The 19,708-nt window shown below is 36.6% G+C and overlaps 1 protein-coding gene across 1 annotated transcript in view; it reads right to left on the reverse strand.

The window, feature by feature from the left end:
- Nucleotides 1–532: 532 nt before the first annotated feature.
- Nucleotides 533–19,708, reverse strand: part of DYNC1LI1 (dynein cytoplasmic 1 light intermediate chain 1) — a 39,769-nt gene continuing 20,593 nt past the window's right edge. The window contains exons 3-13 of the mRNA XM_080831540.1: nt 15,842–15,958; nt 14,760–14,990; nt 13,727–13,896; nt 10,902–10,995; nt 8,408–8,543; nt 7,533–7,644; nt 5,299–5,358; nt 5,131–5,175; nt 4,353–4,473; nt 3,248–3,403; nt 533–1,463 (exon numbers count right to left, since the gene is read on the reverse strand). Of these exons, the coding sequence (XP_080687666.1) occupies nt 1,351–1,463; nt 3,248–3,403; nt 4,353–4,473; nt 5,131–5,175; nt 5,299–5,358; nt 7,533–7,644; nt 8,408–8,543; nt 10,902–10,995; nt 13,727–13,896; nt 14,760–14,990; nt 15,842–15,958 (1,355 nt within the window). The 3' untranslated portion in view covers nt 533–1,350. The remainder of the gene's footprint in view (nt 1,464–3,247; nt 3,404–4,352; nt 4,474–5,130; nt 5,176–5,298; nt 5,359–7,532; nt 7,645–8,407; nt 8,544–10,901; nt 10,996–13,726; nt 13,897–14,759; nt 14,991–15,841; nt 15,959–19,708) is intronic.

Below are 19,708 nucleotides of genomic sequence, written 5' to 3' on the forward strand. Positions count from 1 at the left end.
TATTTATTTTAAAGTAATAACAAAGGCCAACGTAAAGGGCAGTAGCCATTTGTTCAATAAAGTTAAATGTGCATGTGTTCTCTAGTTGAATTTCAGTAAGAAGTCAAATTGTTCTTATGAAGGTTCTAAAACAAGCATTTAAAAACAGTACTGAAAATTCAGGTGGAACTACTAACAGGTGTTCTTACCTGTAAGAGAGGACCTATGTGTCAGTGCATCTGCCAAGCCTTTAAATCAGCTTCTGCCCAATAAATAATGATAAAAGGCTACATTTTATCTACTAGAAATGCTAACGTAAGATTCTGTAGTTCAAGACATGCTTGTGGAGAAGATGTGCTGATCAAGGTAAACTCCCAATTTAAGGAAACTTATAGGATAGTGAATCTCATGTATTCACTTGCCTCTTACAAAGATTAGAATACTTAATATAATCCTATTAAGTCAAACATCTCAACATACTAATGAATCTTAATCATTGTCCAATAAATACAAATTATGTATAAGAGAATGCAACAAGTTATTTGAACCTGAATGCAGAGAATAAATACTTTATTAACTGATTACAGTTGAAAGTCACAAACAAAAAAGGGGTATATTAAGGCAGAGCCATATATATATCTATATCTATATGTTAATATAGATATAGATAGACAAATCCAAAGACTGTTACCTCTTTACATTTTAATAACCTCTGCATTTTTCTTTTATCCATTTAGGCAGTGTGCTTTCTTTTCTTCTCAGTTAAAGAAATGAATCTTGGCCAATATTTCAAAATCATATTTTGATGACAAATTACAGGATTGTGGGTTGAGACAATGACTAGTGTATAAAATGCTATCTGATAGTTTTCTCAGCATATGCCATGTGTGGTGTTATATTTACGTTGGTGTGGAAAATCTGACAATTGATCATTTTCTCTTTTCCAGCAAAACTAACATAATTTTTCAAATGATTTTAACAGTCTTAACTAAAACAAGCTTGGACTTCCAAGTCAGTCAAATGCCCAAAGCATATTATTTTCTGCCTTTCCTAAACCCTCTTAAGTTTTAAATAGCCTGTAGAGTATGATCACATGGCTATATTTCAGACCTATAAATTTTGAGTTTTTCAAAATCCAAAATTATTTCCTTATGCAAAGTGGCAAACAGCAATCCTACGTAGTGTAGAATAATTTTTCTTCTGTATAGCTTCCTTTTATAAAAATGGGCAACCACAAAAAAAAGAAAAAAAGAAAGAAATTTAGTCCATCTGAAAAAGCACTCCAGTTCCCTAATTCCACTTTTGAAGGAGAAGGCAGAGGCCAGTTTACATTATCCCAGAAAACTGAATAAATGGCTTTATTTGGTATCTTCAAGAAGCTTCTCCTTCTGTAGGAGATGTAGGTGTTGTAGGAGAAACTGTAACTGGTTTGCGTGCAATTCTGTCTAGTTCTGCGTGAACATCTGATAGGACAGGCTTCTGGCCTACATGGAAGGAAAAGAAACAAGATTTAGATAGAAGTCAAAGTATCTTTTACACCAATGTCTCTTCATTTAAAAGCTGCCAACAGTTTCATTAACTTCATCTAGCATACTAAGTTATATAAACATCCTTAATTTAAAAATAAATCCCACACAAAAAAAATAAATCCCCTCATTTTACATTATGGGGTCTGTTACTAAATGGAAGTAAAACTAGCATCTATCACTTAATCTCATAAAGATATTTGTAAAAAAGTCATAGAACAGTAAAACAGAAAACAGCAACAAAATTTTGCAATGTAGAAAGAGTATGAATGAGCAGTAACCATATTTGCAGCCTTGGGAAAGCTTAATCTTCTACACTGGCAATGGGAAAAGCCAAGAAATAATTGTTTATACCCAGAAACCTGTAAAAGGTTCCAAAAATGGTGGCTGCACAATGGTATTTGTGGAAAGGGTGGCAAGAAGATAGGATTAAAAAGGAAAATGGGTTAAAAAGTCTGTTTAAAGGGTAGTTACACAAGCAACAAAAGAAAAATAGACTGAACTTCATAAAAATTAAACACTTTAGTGCTTCAGAGGACACTATCAAGAGGTGAAAGGATAACCAACACAAGGGGAGAAAACATCTGCAAATCCTATATCTGATAAAGGTCTAGGACACAGAATATATAAAGAACACTTAAAATTCAACAATAAAAAGACAAATAACCCAACTTAAAAATGGGCAAAGGACTTGAATAGACATTTCTCCAAAGATCTACAAATAGTCAACTAACAGAGGAAAGATTCTCAACATCATTAGCTATCAAGGATATGCAAATCAAAACCACAACGAGACTTCACAGTCACTAGGATGACTCTTCAAAAAGATGGACAAAAACAAATGTTGGAGAGGATGTGGAGAGATCGGTACCCTCATTCTCTCTTGCTGGTGTTTTGCAAAACACTTTGGCAGTTCTTCAAAAACTTTAAATATAGAGTTACCATATGACCCAACGATTCCTCTCTGGGTATATACCCAAGAGAAATGAAAACATAAAACATGGCATTTGTCAAACATCTGTCAAAAGCATATGTTCCCAGTGGTTCTATTTATAATGGCAAAAATGGAAACAATTTAAATGCCCATCAACTAATGTGGCATATTTATACAATGGAATTTTATTCAGTAATAAGGAGAAATAATGACACGTGCTACAACGTGGATGGACCTTGAAAACACTAAAGAAGGCATACGCTATATGATTCCATTTATATGAAATCTCCAGACAGGCAAATCCACAAAGACAGAAAGAAGATCAGTGGTTGCCTAGGACTAGGGGATTACAAGGGAAAAAGTTACTTCAAATAGGCCAGAGGTTTGTTTTTGAGGAGATTAAAATGTTTCAAAATTAGATTATAATGGTTTGCATAACTCTGTAAATATACTATAATACTGAGCTGTATTTTTTTTTTAATATTTCTTGAGCATCCTTTTTAAGAAACAATTTTTTTAAAAGATTTTATTTATTTAATGCAGAGAGAGAGTGCACAAACAGGGGGAGTGGCAGGCAGAGAGAGAGAGGGAGAAGTAGGCTCCCCACCAAGCAGGGAGCCAGATGCAGGGGCTCCATCCCAGGGCCTTTCGGATCATGACATGAGATCATGACCTGAGCCAAAGGCAGATGCTTAACTGACTGAACCACCCAGGTGCCCCCAAATGGTATATTTTAAATGAGAGAACTTCATGGTATGTAAATTATATCTTGATTAAGCTATTTAAAAAAAAGCTCTAGGAACATTACCCGATTTCTTGGCAGATGGTGGTAAACCACTGCTTCCACCTCCAGCCCCACCTCCAGGGCTACCACTGCCCACACCTGGGCCTCCTGGAGAGCCAGTCTTTTTACTCAGCAAACTATTGAAGAAATTTGCCAGGACACCTTCACTTGTAGCTCCAGCTATTAAAAAAGAAACAAAAACTGAAAAACTTTTCACTCAAAAGATTAGATTCTTTTACAAATCATTATTATAGTAATCACACCCAGAAAGCAATTAATACTTAAAGTTTAAGAGCTGTGTATTCCAAATTCAAGTCCAGTTTAATCTTTTGAGCCTGGGTAACTTAGCTCTAATCTATTCACATGTAAAAGAAAGTATGAGTAAACTTTAAGAGTGTAAGATAATTATTAAAAAATTAGAATGTTATTTTTAAAAAACCAAAATCATTTAGAACAGATGTTAGATGCTATTACAAAATATAATTGTTGAGAAATGTTTGCTTCGAGTATTACAAAAAGCTACCTAATCCTGTATGAAAACCAGCAGAAGTTCCAAGAGAGCAATGGGTAAAGGATAACAAGGAACAATTCACAGAAGAGAAATACAAATAGAAAGTAAATACCAGGGACAAAGCTCTTACTGGTATTTAGAGAATGCTATTAGGTTGTGGCAAAATTGCAACGCTCAACGTAGATGACTTGTAAAATGAATAAGCCATTTGAAACACATTATCAAAAGGCATAAAAATGTACAAACTCTCACCTAGTAATCCCACTTATGGCAATTATTCCTACTGAAATAGCTATTATGCACATAGTTTTTTTCTTTATGGTAACTGCAGTTAACCTATTAACATATGAATTTCTTCAACGACCTACCTCAGGAGAAGGTTAAATATAACATAAAACTTTCATAAAGCTTAAACCATAGATATGATATATTAAGGCTATACTATAAAACTTTAGTTTGAAGTCTGATTAACTATGAGATTATACTGACAGAGATATAGATTAGAAGCTACTGCACAAAAACGAAAACAGCTATGGAAAAAAGGTGGGAAGCTAGGTAGATTTCTTTTTAGTGTGAAACGTATTGTATTGTTTTCTCTAGAAAAAGAGAGAAATGTACCTTTCATGTTTGGATCAATTTTTTTTGACCCTGCAGGGATGGGTGACACGCTGGCAACATTGGATGACACGGATCGGTTTGGTGTTCGAGGGGAGCCTCCTGGGACTCTTGGTGAGGCATCCTATGTAAAAACAGGGAAGCCATAATTATCAAAATAGGAAACTTCCAACTTCACCAAAGTTACTATAAAAAGAAATCAGTTTTTAACTGCCCCCCACCCGTTCTAACGGTACATTTACACTGCAAGCCATTGCTGAAAACGTTTAGCAATTGTGTCCTCATTATCAGAAAATACCAGAGACCCATCACATTTTAGAATACAAATTCCCCTTAGATGGAAAAAGGACATATTGAATAATGGGGTGTGATTACAAGTATAAGCATGGGAGTCAGAGCTGAGTTCCAATCTGAACTTGCATCCTACTAGCTGTCAAAACTCAGGCAAACCATAAGGTCCTCCACAGCTTCCATATCCCCACCTGCAGAATGGGGCTGGTAGTACCTGTCTCACAGGGCTGTTGTAAGGATAAGGAAATAACAGATAAATGGCTCCACACAGTAACTCGTGCATGACAAACAAGGCAAAGTGGATCTTTAGGATTTAAATATTCTAAGAAAGGAGTGAAATTTATCCTTTAAAATGTCACAAATCCCAAAGAATTTTTAATTCTTCTATCAAAGCACACCCATAGGAGGCATGTGTACGATTAAGAAAAAAAGGAACTAAACCAATCATGTATGGCACTTTAATAATTTTGTCAAAATCTGTAATACTGACCACAGGCCTTCCAGCTGCAGTTGGTGGTTGCTTTGCTAAAAGGGACTGAAAAACACACAAGAGTTCTAAGGTTAGACACTTATAGCATGTACTACTGTATTTTGAATAGTATGTAGGAACGGTTTACCCATTAACCACTCTAAATCTGCTTCTGATATAATTTCATACCTGTAGCTTCATAAGAAACACTTGGTCATCTTCTGCCACAATTTCCTTCTCATGGACAAACTGAAATGAGCAACATATAAATCATCAAGTCTAATACAGTATGCTAAAACCATTAATAACATACTTTCTAATTTTTTTTTAAAAAATTCAATACAAACATTACCTATATTTACACGAGTAAGCTGCCCAACCCAAGCCCCTACACAAAGCTGTCCAATAACCATCTGCAATAGTATAAATGTCTGATAGCTGTGCGTCCAATACTCTAGACACCAGTCACCTGTAGCTATTGTACATTTGAAATGTGGCTACTACTGGGCACCTGGGTGGCTCAGTAGGTTAAGCATCTGAGTCCTGACTTCAGCCCCGGTAGTGATCTTGGGCTTGGGAGACTGAGCCCCACATCCAGCTCTGCGCTGAGCATGGAACCTGCTTCAGATTTTCTCTCTCTCTTTCTCTATGCCCTCCCCCCACCTCGTGTCCTCGCTCTCAAAAAAAGGAAAGAAAAAGGAAAAAGAAAAAGAAAAAGAAATGTGGCTACTGTGAATCAGGTAGTGAAAATTTAATTTTATTTAGTTTTACTTAATATGTATTTAAAAGCCATATGTAACTAGTAGCTGTGGTATTGGACAACACAACCTTAGAGTCAATAGGTATATTAATTATGCCTACATTAACCAACAGTTAGGTGTTTTAAAAGGGCCAATAATATCCCAGGTGAGTGAAAAGCAACTTGCGCCTGGTTTCTCTGAAATAAAAATAAAATGGCTCTTCTACCTGCTGAATAATTAGGCAAAAAGAAGCAGCAACCATCTCTCGCTTCTACTATTTCTATACAATGCATATTATGGGTCTATTTTCCACCAGCAGCCAGAGTGATCCTTTGAAAAGGTCAAGCAGATTACATCACTCCTCTGCTCAAACTCCCTGTCCACTCGCTTTCCATCCCACTCAGAATGAAATTCAAAATCCTGACTCAGATGAATGAGAAGGCCCCACAAGATCTTAACTCTGCCTTCCATCTCCTATCAGTCTGGCCCTCCTTTTCACTCTTTTCCAGCCTCTTTGTCCTCCTCCTACATTCTTGCCTCAGGGCATGTGCACTTTCTGCTCCCTCAGCAGGCAACACTCTCCCCTCTAATCAGAGCCATTCCCTAACCACTCCTAAAACAGCACCCCTCCTGAGCCCCTGCTCCCCCCCCACCCAGGCCTTTGGAGCCACAGCACTTATCTGCACTTGAGCAGTGCCATGTGCACTGATTTACTATTGCATCATTGTCCTATTTAGCACCCTGTGCATAAACAGTGGCTCAGGAGGTTATTAGTGGAATGAATAAAAGACAACTTACAGCACAATTCTGTTGGTAAAAGAGAATGGGAAACTGTTGCTTTTTTTTTCTTGATGTGTTTATTTCTTTTAACAGACATCCAAACCAAACACCATGCCAACTGAGTTTTCATTTGTCATTAATAATCTTATTTCTAATTACCCACAAACAGAAGACAGATGCTCAGTTTCAATGTTTGGATTTTTTTTTTTTAATGTTTGGATTAAGTAAGAATCTTATTAATGTTAACTCAAAATTATTTTTTCTAAAGCATGTCCACTTAAATGTCACTGCCAAGTACTATATGTAAATACTTCTGTTTATATAACTTTCGAGAAACATCTGTAACATCTAACTATAGAATATGATGTATTACTTAACATGGAATCAAAATACATGAAAGAAGAGTACTTTCTGGAAGCAGATTTAAATAGACACAGAATGACATCTAATAGTTAAGACTAAACTGGAAGGTCCTGAATAGCTGTGGGCTAGCCTGGGTAACTAGCGACTATGGAGAAGATTCCCAATCTGCCTAAACAGATAGAAGCTAGTAAGATTATTCTACCAATGTTTTTTTGGCTTTTGGCTGAGTTCTAGGATAGAAAGTTCACAGCGTCAACTTACTCAAACTCTTCAAGATCCACATACTCACTCCTACCAATTCATTTTTTTCTATTAGAATATGGAATCCACCCTAGTATTTTCAGTAACTGAACAGCTGGTTTATATTTTGATAACACAGATTTTTATTTTGAATTGACATTAGAAACACCCAAATTATACTTAGAAAACCTGTTGGTAGGAAAGAACCCCCCTTACTTTTCTAACTATAATCTTAGAATTATGGACTCCCCCCTCAGTTTAAAAGGCCAAATACTGAGACTATATATACTAAAACGTTACCTTTCGGACAGGTGGTTTAGTTATAATGTCTTCAAAATTATCCTCTGCCTTTAATGTTTGAAAATTTTCATGTAAAATTCCTATTTTCTTATCATTATCCCACCCTGCTGGACTGGAAAGAAACACATATTATAAATCTCAAGCATTTATACAGTCATTCCTTCATTAAATCCATGATCATATTAAATGGAACAAATCTGACCAATTATGAAAACCTAATCAGCTTTTCGGGTACCTGGGTGGCTCAGTTGGTTAAGCATCTGCCTTCGGCTCAGCTCATGATCCCACTGTCCCAGGATGGAGCCCCACATCAGGCTCCCTTCTCAGCAGGGAGTCTGCTTCTCCCTTTCCCTTTGCCCCTCCCCGCACCCACTCCCGCTCTCTCTCGCTATCTCACATAAATAAAATCTTAAAAACAAAACAAAACGAATCAGCTTTTTAATTATAACTCAAGTTATAATTTACTAATTTCTACATAAAAGGTTCTTAATCTTCCTGATTTAAAAAATGCACAGTTACAGGGGTTCTTGGGCGGGGGGGGGGGGGTCTGGTTTATTATTACCTCTCAATGTATTCACATAACTTTTTGAAAGCATGTCTAGATTATACATTGGGTCCTTTATTTATCAAAACCAATCAAAAAGTAAGTAAATACATGGATATATGCACTCAACAATTCAGCTATATATAATAGGAAGGCAATCCAAAAGGGGCTCAAGCCAGCAATAAATCTAACAGGCAAAGATTAACAGATCATGGCAGGTTATAAATAAAACAGTCTAGAAGAGAGTCTCACCTCAAAACCAAAAATGAGAATTCACCATCAAACTGCAGCAATAACACATGATTAAATATACACTGAAGAGGATACTTACATAAATACTGCATCTTTTTCCACAACAACAGCAGGAATCTTATAGGGAAATCCATACAGTTTCTGAACGATATATTTATATACTAAATCTATATTTTTGTTTTCTTTTACTGAAGTGTAAATAAGCGCTGCACCATCTGAATAATACCATTAAGGAAATTTTTAGACAAATCCCATGAACGGGTACCATAAAGTTCTGTGTTATCAGCTTAACAGTTACATGCATAGTAGTTTCAAAAATAATTCCGAAAGGTGCATTATAGGGTAGTCAAGAATTTCAAAAGTATAAAATACATATAAGCTAAAATGCAAATAAAACAATCTTTACATTATCAACTTCATTTAGGAGGGCAAAAGTCTCATTAAGCCAAGAAAATAAAAGTAAATTTAACAATACACTGCTGCTACCTCTCCATTTAAAGGACAAGATGTGACTGGCTTTGTTTTTAACCTTCCTAAACTTCATGAGGGAGGGATATTAGTTATCAACAACTATTTTGCTTACATTAAAAAAAAAAAAATGGTGTATACTAGTAACTCTTGTAGTTTTCACTAGCCCCGGGAATTAGAACTTTAGGACCAAAGATCTGGAGACCGCTCTGAAAAGAGATGAACCAACAGGTACCATCAGGACACTTTCAGGCATAATTCAAGGCAAAAGTTGATTTATGACCAAAATTTGAGGTAATACTCCCTCACCGCAGGATGTATTAATTAAAGCAGACCCTACCAAATGGTATGGCAGATCCAAAGATCAAGAGAGGCCTGTGGAAAAGGGGCAGTATGACTATTGACAGATGATATGGTCGGAGTGGCTATCAGAAATTCTATGGCCACTGCTAAGGACCACACTCTAGCACTGCTCACCGTGTCCTGAGATAATAACTTAGACCAAGGGGAAACGTTGGGAATGGTCAAACTTCTACTTCTGAACTAGGATACTCATATTTACTGGCGCATGAACCGAGGCTTATGAATCTAAAAGTGGTATTGCTAATTACGACTTTTCTCATAAAACTTGATAGAAACAAACATCATCATCCTAAGTAAAAGCTTAATTATGTCAACTTTTCATTAATGAGTGATCTTTTCTCATGAGAACCAGCTTATGATGCAGCTGAAAAATTTGCACTGTAATTAACACTGAAAAAACTTAGAAATAAAGATGATTTTGAACTGCTGCCTTCACACACACGTGTGCACGTGTGTCTCATTATCTTGAAGTGACTTCTCAGTTTGTATTCTTTTAAAATCAATGGGCTCTCCTAAAGGTCTGTAATTATTTTAGCAGAGAGTCTCCTTCCTGATTACATTTCTGTATGCACATTTTCAAGAAGAGGATTAAATATAAATGTTTAAAGAGACTGCTTGCTCCCAAATCTGCTAATCTTCAAAGATAACAAAAAGTCTATAGACCCCTACTTCAATTACTCCCACTTTTTGTCTTTTTTAAAAAATCTCTTATGTAGACAAGTGCCCTTCAATTCAACCCAAGTCAACTATTATGTGACAGGAAAAAAGAAAGGGCTAGGGCTACAGAGAGGACAAAGTACTGAAGGGAAAAGGGGAAAGGGAAACTGCCAGTGTCAAGTGATCTTACTCATTATTCAGCTAGGCTTCTTGTAAGTGGTCCTTAAATTAAATGTCCATTAATGAAAATGAAAATGAAAAACTACAGACTCTATAAACATGTATATATCACTTATGATTCCTGTCTACTCCTAATGTCATCATTTCTTCACTTTTCAGACACAAAAGCTTTGGTCAGGAATGCAACCGCAGACCTTCTGGTCCCACAACTCTCCTCAGTGCACTCAAGCTGTGGCAGTTTTCAATAGCAAATTCTCTTAAAAGCATTCATGTACAACCCTCATTTTATCCTTCTTTTAGCTGTGAATGTTATTCAGTGCCTTCTCTAATCTTTGCAACCTAGACAAGATTCCTTATAACTGGTTTTCTAACCTTGTGATCATCAAAATCAACCAGAAAGCTTTTTAAAAGTAGAGATTCTTCAGCCTCACCTTGAAATGTTCCAATTCAGCAAGGCTTAGCTGGGCACAGCCAGATTTTGAGACCACTGCATTAGACTGTATGTAGAGATGGTAACACAGTGAACATATTAAAAATGGGAACATACAAACCTAAGTATTGATCTTGCCCCTAAACACTACTCCCGATAAATGAATACTGCTATCAGAATGTTTATAATGCCAACTCATTAGAACTTTCCACAAAAGACTGATAATTGATAATTATTTTTCTTAGGCATAATCCTTTAAAACACAGCAAATCAAAGTTACATATTTCAGTACTTACTTTTATAGCTCAAAATACCCAGATATAAATGATTAGGGAGCTAAACTGAAATTTCCAACCAGAAGCAAGAGGAAAAAAGCTTATGGAATTTCTAAAGTCCATCAATTTAATTCCCTTAATTAAAAAAAGCAAACAAACAGGTAAGGTACATTGCACTGATCAACGCAGGAAAAGGATACATTGTAAACAAAACTTCCGGATATGTGACTGAATAAAATCAAAATGTTCATCTCTGTAGTCATGTTCTTTCTCCAATACACTAATGGCATCACACTGTTGAGTTAAAATAATTAAAAAAAAAACATTAACTTTAATGAAAGTTAAATATAATGATGTAAACAGTGTTGGGTAGGGGAGTATCACAAAGCTACCACTCTGATATGGTGACTCAATATGAGAATATCAGAATATCGATTACTTCTATCTGTCTAGATTCTTTTAGCTGGAGTCAAGACTAAGGATAATTTTCTTAGTATTAATGTATTAGTATTAATATTAATTAATATTAATTAATATTAGTATTAATGGGGGCACCTGGGTGGCTCAGTGGGTTAAAGCCTCTGCCTTCAGCTCAGGTCATGATCCCAGGGTCCTGAGATCAAGCCCCGCATCGGGCTCTCTGCTCGGCGGGAAGCCTGCTTCCCTTCCTCTCTCTCTGCCTGCCTCTCTGCCTACTTGTGATCTCTGTCTGTCAAATAAATAAATAAAAATCTTTAATAAAAAAAAGAAGTATTAAAACGTATTAATGTCCATGTTCTATTGGATGCTGAAAATACCAAAGAGAAAGTTCTGGTATAAAGGAATAAAGAGTAACGGGACAAGCAGATGGTTGCTCACACCTGCTGACTCAACTCCTTTTGACTTAAACGGTTTTTAAGTTCTAAACTCTATTCCAGTTCTATAAAACACTGTGTATCTGGGAGTCTGCACCTTTCCCTATTTCCTCTTTGCTCCTCTGTTTATCTGATAACTCTTAACTGACCTTCAAATCTTTTCTGGCTCTTTTGTTCACTGTGATTACAATCTTACCAACAGCAAAAAAAGGGGGAATGACAGGTTATTTTTGAACTGTCACCTGTACAGTCAATGAGATGACTCTGAATTCGGCTTGCTACAGTAAAATGTTACAAAAAATAAACATGATGTCCAAATTACTTCACCAAAACCTTTTGGAACTGAAGGTATGAAACTGAAAATAACCACTTAATAATAATGTTCATTATACCTAATATTGGTTTGGGGTCAAATCTGATATGCTTTTTTTGGTTATGCATATATACATCATACAACAGAGTCTCTTTGTATAATCATGAAATTGTCCATTTTACAGAACACAGAGTAATTGCTTCAAATTACTAAAGATATTTATAATAATTATATTATTGACTTTTGATACTTTTGGTGGAACATACTTAAATGAAATAAGAGGATCTGGACCTAAGGGCAAGACACTTAGTCTCTGAATCTCAATTTCCAGAGTCTTTAAGGAGAGTTCAACTGCCATTATTTCTCTGTCCTGAGATACCTCTCCCATCCCCTCACACATTTTAAAAGCTCTTAAGCTACTGGGGCGCCTGGGTGGCTCAGTGGGTTAAGCTACTACAAAACTGACGATTGTCTTAGAGTCTGTGAAGTACAACAGATAATCTCTTTTGGTTTAAAAATCTTACGAATCTGACTTATTTGATACTAATTCAGGTCCCTTTAAACTTAACAATTTTCTTTTGAAAATGAGTTTTGTTTTGTCTTTTTTTTACAAGAGACAAGTTGTGTAAAACAGGAAAGTATCTGCCAACAAACAGCTCTTTGTCAAACAAAATAAAATAAACCACACACAAAAGGATTCTAGTGTGAGAGTTTAAAAACCTTTTTACAGTAGGGGCGTCTGGGTGGCTCAGTGGGTTAAGACTCTGCCTTCAGCTCAGGTCATGATCTCAGGGTCCTGGGATTGAGCCCCGCATCGCATCGGGCTCTCTGCTCAGCCTGCTTCCCCCCCTTCTCTCTGCCTGCCTCTGCCTACTTATAATCTCTCTCTCTCTGTCAAATAAATAAATAAAATCTTAAAAAAAAACAACAAACAAAAACAAAACCTTTTTACAGAAAAGGTATAAGTAACAATTAACTACACCACAATCACTATTTGAAATGCAGATACCAGATTTTGATTTTATTTTAAATGCTATCCCCATTTCTTTGTTATTGATAATTTACAACCATAAAGTTTAAAATAAAACTTAAGCTAGATTAAATTTTTTTTAATCATTGTTATTCCAAAGATGAGTAAGTGCCATACCTCCCTTCAATTATGTGCAAATTTTTATGTTATGGAAAACATTAATAATTTTATATCTCAAAAGGTTTATATGTTCTGTCATTTCCTTAATATTCCATGACTTACAAACAATAAAGACATACTACTTAGGACCAAATGGGAAGAAGATGAACTTGAAGTTATTTTTAAAGGGAATTTGGTTTTATGAAAAAAGTGTATATAGTGGTGGAACTAAATTAACAGGATTTGGTAACAGCGATACTATCAGAACCTCTTTAGCAAATAAAAAGCCCTTGATAACTGCGTAACAACTTTACATAATGAGTACTAGTAGGTGTTTAAGTCTATTTTATCTTAAGTATATAATCTTCTGATATTAGAATATTAGTGTATCACAATTTAATGTGGAAAGTGTTTTATAAAAATCAATACTGAAGTTAACACCTTACCTGTAGTATTTCTACTCAAATGACTGGACAATGAAGTCTAACTGAAATTAGGAATATGAAATTCAACCACGAACAGAGTATCTGTTTTCTTTCAAAGAAACTATGATTAAGATCACAAAACCAACATGTGACTATCATTCAATTTTTTAAACTATTATTTCTATTTGTTAAGAAAAATTATCTAGGAAAGCTAGTTTGTCAACTCCAAAAGGAGGCTGGAAAACAAAACAGCTGGTCATCCTTGGTTAATACCAGTAGTAGAATCTCTAGGAAGGAAGCTAACCTTTGTGCAAACTACTAGTACTGGGATGCCCAAGTTATGTGTAAGTGTGTCCGCACCCAGAGGTAAAACCACACTGTCGTCTTTGTCTTCCTGTGACCCAGTATTTCTTCTCTGAGGAGAGGCTGGAAAATCTTCTCCCGGCTCTACATATTCTTGGAAGTCTCTCATCACTGAAAATCAAAGTAAATAATTGAATACATATTTTAGAAATTGCTCTATTTGAGCAGGTACCTTTTCTGCCATAATCTAAGTATGTATTTTAATGAGACTTTATACTTAGTCTTGTGTAGGAGAAGAAACAAAAAGGGTTTGAGAAATCTGTTTCAAAGACAGGACAGAAACACTAGACCCACATTAATTATGAGGAGGCAGACTACAACACTGAGTGGCTTCAACGAGTGGGGTTCAATGCAAGCCCAGTTCTGTCTGTGCAAATTACTTTGGGTAAGTCACATCTGGCTTTGCTTTTCTACATTCTCTAATTCACAAAGGGGACTAAGAGAATAAAAAATAGGTGTGTGTGTGTGCGCGTGTGTGTGTGTGTATGGCGGCGGGGGTGGGGTGGGGGAGAGTGTTCCACAATTTAAAAGTCAGACCGAGGGGTGCCTGGGTGGCTCAGTCAGTTAAGCATCTGCCTTCAGCTCAGGTCATGATCCTGGCGTCCTAGGATGGAGCCCCACATTGGGCTCCCTGCTCAGGGGGGCCTGCTTCTCCCTCTCCCTCTCCCCCTGCTTGTGCTCTCTTGTTCTCTCTCAAATAAATACATAAAATCATAAATGAACAAATGAATGAATGAATAAATGAATGAATGTCAGACCTACGTGACTTTCTAACATTACTTTCCTTTCTCTAAACCCTTTATTCAGGTCTTCTCCTTTTTACCGAGGTGCAAACCTGGGTCATATTCACTCTGTAATCCTGGTAAGAATTAATGAGATATTACCAATGCTGATAAATTTTTAGAACTCACTTGCAAGTCTGTCAAAACCTCCACTTTACAAAAACAGTATATGTATATTTCCAGACTACTCACACTTTTGTTCCATTTCTTTCATTTCTTCAGGAGGAATTTTCAATTTGTCAATATGTTCTCTAACAACACTTGCCCATTTCTGTAGAGAATCCAAAGCAGTCCAAGGCTTTGACATATCCACAACTAGCATAACTAGAGTGTCCTTCAGAGAAATGGCATCCAGTGAAAATTTAAGGAGGCCCTTGTGATACAGGTCTCCATCTAAGATCCATACATTACATCTTGTTTGATCTACAATAGACAAAAGAAAGTTACCAAGGCAACAGGATTATTTCATTATTCAACTAACAATACTACTATTGTTTGTTAGGCCTTTACTAAGTTGATAGATGTGACCTGCCTAAATAGTTGAAGCTTGTCAAAGGAGACCTCTCCTGTGGAGGTGCCCTACTATTGGTATCTTAGGGCACCTCCACAGGAGAGGTCTCCTTTGACAAGCTTCAACTATTTAGGCAGGTCACATCTATCAACTTAGTAAAGGCCTAACAAACATTCAGGAAAATGTTTTAACTGCCAATACAGAACACCAGCAGCCTCTACTGCTGATTTCTCAAACCCAAATCACGGACATGAATTACATGTGTCTATTCTTACTATCACAAACTCTCTCTCTCTTATCAGCAGAGATACCCATGCATATTCAGGATATTATACATAAAAATGAAAAGGCAAGTGACGTATACAAGAAAAAATGGCTGATCAGATTGAAAAAATCTGGGGAGTATGACATTTTTGTGTAAAAAATGAGAAAGTGAAAAGGGAGTCAATAAAAGAACCCTAGGATACTATTATTTTACTATCTGAGGGGGAAATGAACTGAAAAATTGAGATTCTTCAAGGATAGCAAGAAAGCTAGTCTGTACACCAGAATACCTTAAGATGTTAAAAAATATCACTATATGAATCCCAATCTCAAAACAATAAAAGTATGCCCACACTTTTATTTAACTATTCACTGACTAGCATGACAGACTAGGACTCCTAATGAAAAATGACACACTAAGAAAAGTCAGACTAATATAGGCAGCAGTACATCTCAAAAAGGCCTCAGGAAACTTGTTTTACATATAAATGACACTCACCTTCCCTGTCTTCATCATGAACATTTAAGTACAAATATTCCAAGCCTCTTCCTTTCTTGTACTCTTCTATTCCCTGAATTTTTCTTATTAAGCTTGTTTTTCCAGCTCCATCTTCACCTGTAAAAGAAGACAAGTCTTGGGCACCTGGGTGGCTCAGTGGGTTGAGTCACTGCCTTCGGCTCAGGTCATGATCTCAGGGTCCCGGGATCGAGTCCCGCATCGGGCTCTTTGCTCAGCAGGGAGCCTGCTTCTCTCTCTCTCTCTGCCTGCCTCTCTGCCTACTTGTGATCTCCTCTGTCAAATAAATAAATAAAATCTTAAAAAAAAAAAAAAAGAAGACAAGTCTTTTAAATTATAATATAGATTATTTAAAGATGCTTTCTAGGGGCACCTGGGTGGCTCAGTGGCTTAAAGCCTCTGCCTTAGGCTCAGGTCATAATCCCAGGGTCCTGGGATGGAGCCGCATATCAGGCTCTCTGCTCGGCAGGGAGCCTGCCTCCCCCTCTCTCTCTGCCTGCCTCTCTGCCTACTTGTGATCTCTGTCTATCAAATAAATAAAACCTTAAAAAAAAAAAAGAGGCTTTCTAGTGTCAAGTGAAAAATCCAACTGGAACTAACTTCAACCAAAAGGGAATTTGAAGGAAGATATCTTGGTAATTATACTTAAGATGCAGACTTCACCTCCAAGATGCTTTGTCCTTGTTTCTCTACCCTTCTTATTAAGTCTGGTTCTATCCTATTACAAATGGCTTCCTCTGTGGGTATTTCAGAAAGTTCAACTCTTAGGTCATCCCAGTTTAATATACAAGGAACAAAAGACTCTTCCTACTGACTTTCAGTCTTAAGAATCTCAGGTAAAGAATTTAATTGGCCCAGTTTGGGTTATGTACCCACCCATGGGCCACACTCATGGAGGATGGATGGTACATCAAAACTGACCAGAACAGGTAATTGTGGCTGTAGCCTCACCAAAACCATGAAGTCATAAGAAATATTAGTAAAGGAGAGGGGTAGGGGTAGCAAATTGAACAAGAACAAGGGTAGAAGGAATGCAGAACAGACAAAAATAAAATGTAGACTTAAAAAATATTAATAGCAAAAACAGAAGAAACAAGTGTTTGGCAAGGATGTGGACAAAAAGGAACCCTCCTGTACTGTTGGTGGGAATGCAAACTGATACATCCACTGTGGAAAACAGTATGGAGGTTCCTCACAAAGTTAAAAATGGAACTACCTTACTGTCCAATCATCACACTACTGGGTATTTATCCAAAAATACAAAACCACTAATTCAAAGGAATACAGACACCTCTATGTTAACTTCAGCATTATTTCCAATATCGAAACTACGGAAGGAGCCCAAGTATCCATCAGCAGATGAATGGATAAAGAAGATGTGGTTTATGTGTACAATGGAATACTATTCAGCCATAAAAGAATGAAATCTTGGCATCTGCAACAGCATGGTTGGAGCTAGAGAGTACAATGCTAAGCAAAGTCAGTCAAAGAACACAAATACCATATGATTTCATACCTATGTGGAATTTTGAAACCAAACAAGCAAAGGGAAAAAAACTGAGAGACAAACCAAGAAACAGATTCTTAACTATAGAGAACAAAGGGGTGATTACCAGAGGGGAGGTGGGGAGGATGGGTGAAATAGATGAAGGGGATTAAGAGTACACAGTTATTGCGATGAGCACTGAGTATCGTACAGAATTGCTGAATCACTCTATATTGTACACCTGAAGCTAATATAACACTGTATGTTAACTATATTGGAATCAAAATAAAAACTTGGGGCTCTGGGGTGGCTCAGTCAATTAAGCATCTGATTCAATTCCAGCTCAGGTCTTGATCTCAGGGTTGTGAGTTCAAGCCACGAGTTGGGCTCCATGCCCAGTGTGGAGGCTACTTTAAAAAAAATCTAAATTAAATTAAATAAAAACTTGAAAGAAAAAAAATGGGGAGATGGGTGTGGGAATGGGGTAAACAGATGATGGGCATGAAGGAGGGCACATGTTGTGATAAGCACTGGGTGTTATACGTATGTGATGAATTGCTAAATTCTACTCCTGAAATGGAGTAGAATATACATATACATATACAGTAACATATACATATACAGTATATGTTACCTAACTTGAATTTAAATAAAATCTTGGATGGAAAAAAAAGAAAAAATCCCTTGCATCTTTATTAACACCTGAGATAAGAGGTGTTTCCTAGAAATGGTAGGTAACAAATGAGATTTTGTCTGCAGAATATGTCTTCATCGGCTTTTTCAGATGTTTTATGAAACAGGTCTATTTTTAGACGCCTGCATTTGCCATCAAGACAAATTCACGTCAGAGTTCATTTAGGTGTAAAAAAAGTGACAGCCGTAGAAATTGGTCATTTTAATGGAAGCTTAAGACTTATGAAAAGAAGAAATGGGCTTAAAATATGTGTAAAATATGCATGTTCATCAACCGACTGTAACTTCCAAATGTTGAAGGTGAAGTAGAGAGAAGAGTGAGTAGATAGAAGTTTTGCTCCCAGAAAATTGTGTTTCAGTTAGCAAAGTGCTTCTTCAGACATCTTGAGAATCTTCTCTGTGCCAAGCACTGTAAGATGTCAGAATATTCTTGGGAATAAGATATTCTTCTGGTTTTGCCTTCCACTTTCTCCTGAGTGCAAACAAGAGTCACACTCTTGAGAAGGTTGACTTGGACTCTCCTGTGAGACTTGGAATATTGCCATGCTCCCACAGTCTTTGTGACTAGACTGGTCTCAATTTTCTCATCTTTAAATAGAGAGGATTTCATTAGATTTCCCTACAGCCTGTGTGTGTCTATGAAATGTTTTTTATTCTCAATGTGAACACTTCCACCTTATTACCGAAGTGACAAATTTTGAAATCGCGGGGGGGGGGGGGTGTGGGGAAGCCTCAAACTACCATATTTACCATATTACATTTATTTGACAGTATACTCTTTTTCAAAAGTAATGTTTTAAGATTTATCTTAAAATGGATCTTGAAGGTGCTAAGTATTAAGAGGCACAACTACCATCGTTTAAAATTTCAGGAGAGAAGAAATTACCAGTGTAATAAAAGAAACTTTATTCCCAATCCTTAGAGGCAGAATCAAGAGAACAGGAACGTAACCACCTGTTCCTCAGAGGCAACCCACAAAGAATGCATTAAATTATTTTCCTTTTCTTCTGAAAATAGCAATGATCCCTGGAAACAGAAATACCTTTCTCTTTTATGAGTCATAATGTAAAAATAATAAACAGTATTATTTTAATGGCCTCTAAGATAGCAGCAGTGTTGCATATTGGAAAGAGTGTGCTTTGAACTTAAATTTATATCAATTTAGATCCTGGCCCTGTCATTTCTCACCTATGAAACTCTGAAAAAGACACTTATCTTTGGCAATTCTGAGCTCCAGTATTCAACATCTGCCAAATAGGAGATAATCACCATTTCCCATTACAGTCATGGTTATGTTAGAATTACTGTTGCTTAAATGAATGCAGCAGGCACTCTGGAAATGTCTGCTGCTCCTGCTGGAGAGATGGAAATGGAAGCCGACAGTTCCACCTGACTGGAATGTGGGCAAAAGGAGCAGTTACAGTCCTTTGCTTTTTGTTATATAGAAATACACTGACAGACTTGAAGCTGTATCCTTTTGCTGCCCTAACTTCTTAGGCTTTTGTATTTCAAACCCATTAATACACAGTAAAGTTTAAAAATACTCCCAAAGTGGATAAGGGAACAAAATTTATATCCTTCATTCAGGGATTTGTGAAACTCATTAATATTCTGGTAGCATTTTTGTTGTCTGAGACCAGATGTCTCAGTGGCTGCCCTGTAAGAGGCTT

The sequence above is a fragment of the Martes martes genome (genome assembly GCF_963455335.1).
Source record: "Martes martes genome assembly, contig: scaffold_233, whole genome shotgun sequence".
NCBI classification, from domain to species: Eukaryota; Metazoa; Chordata; class Mammalia; order Carnivora; family Mustelidae; genus Martes; species Martes martes.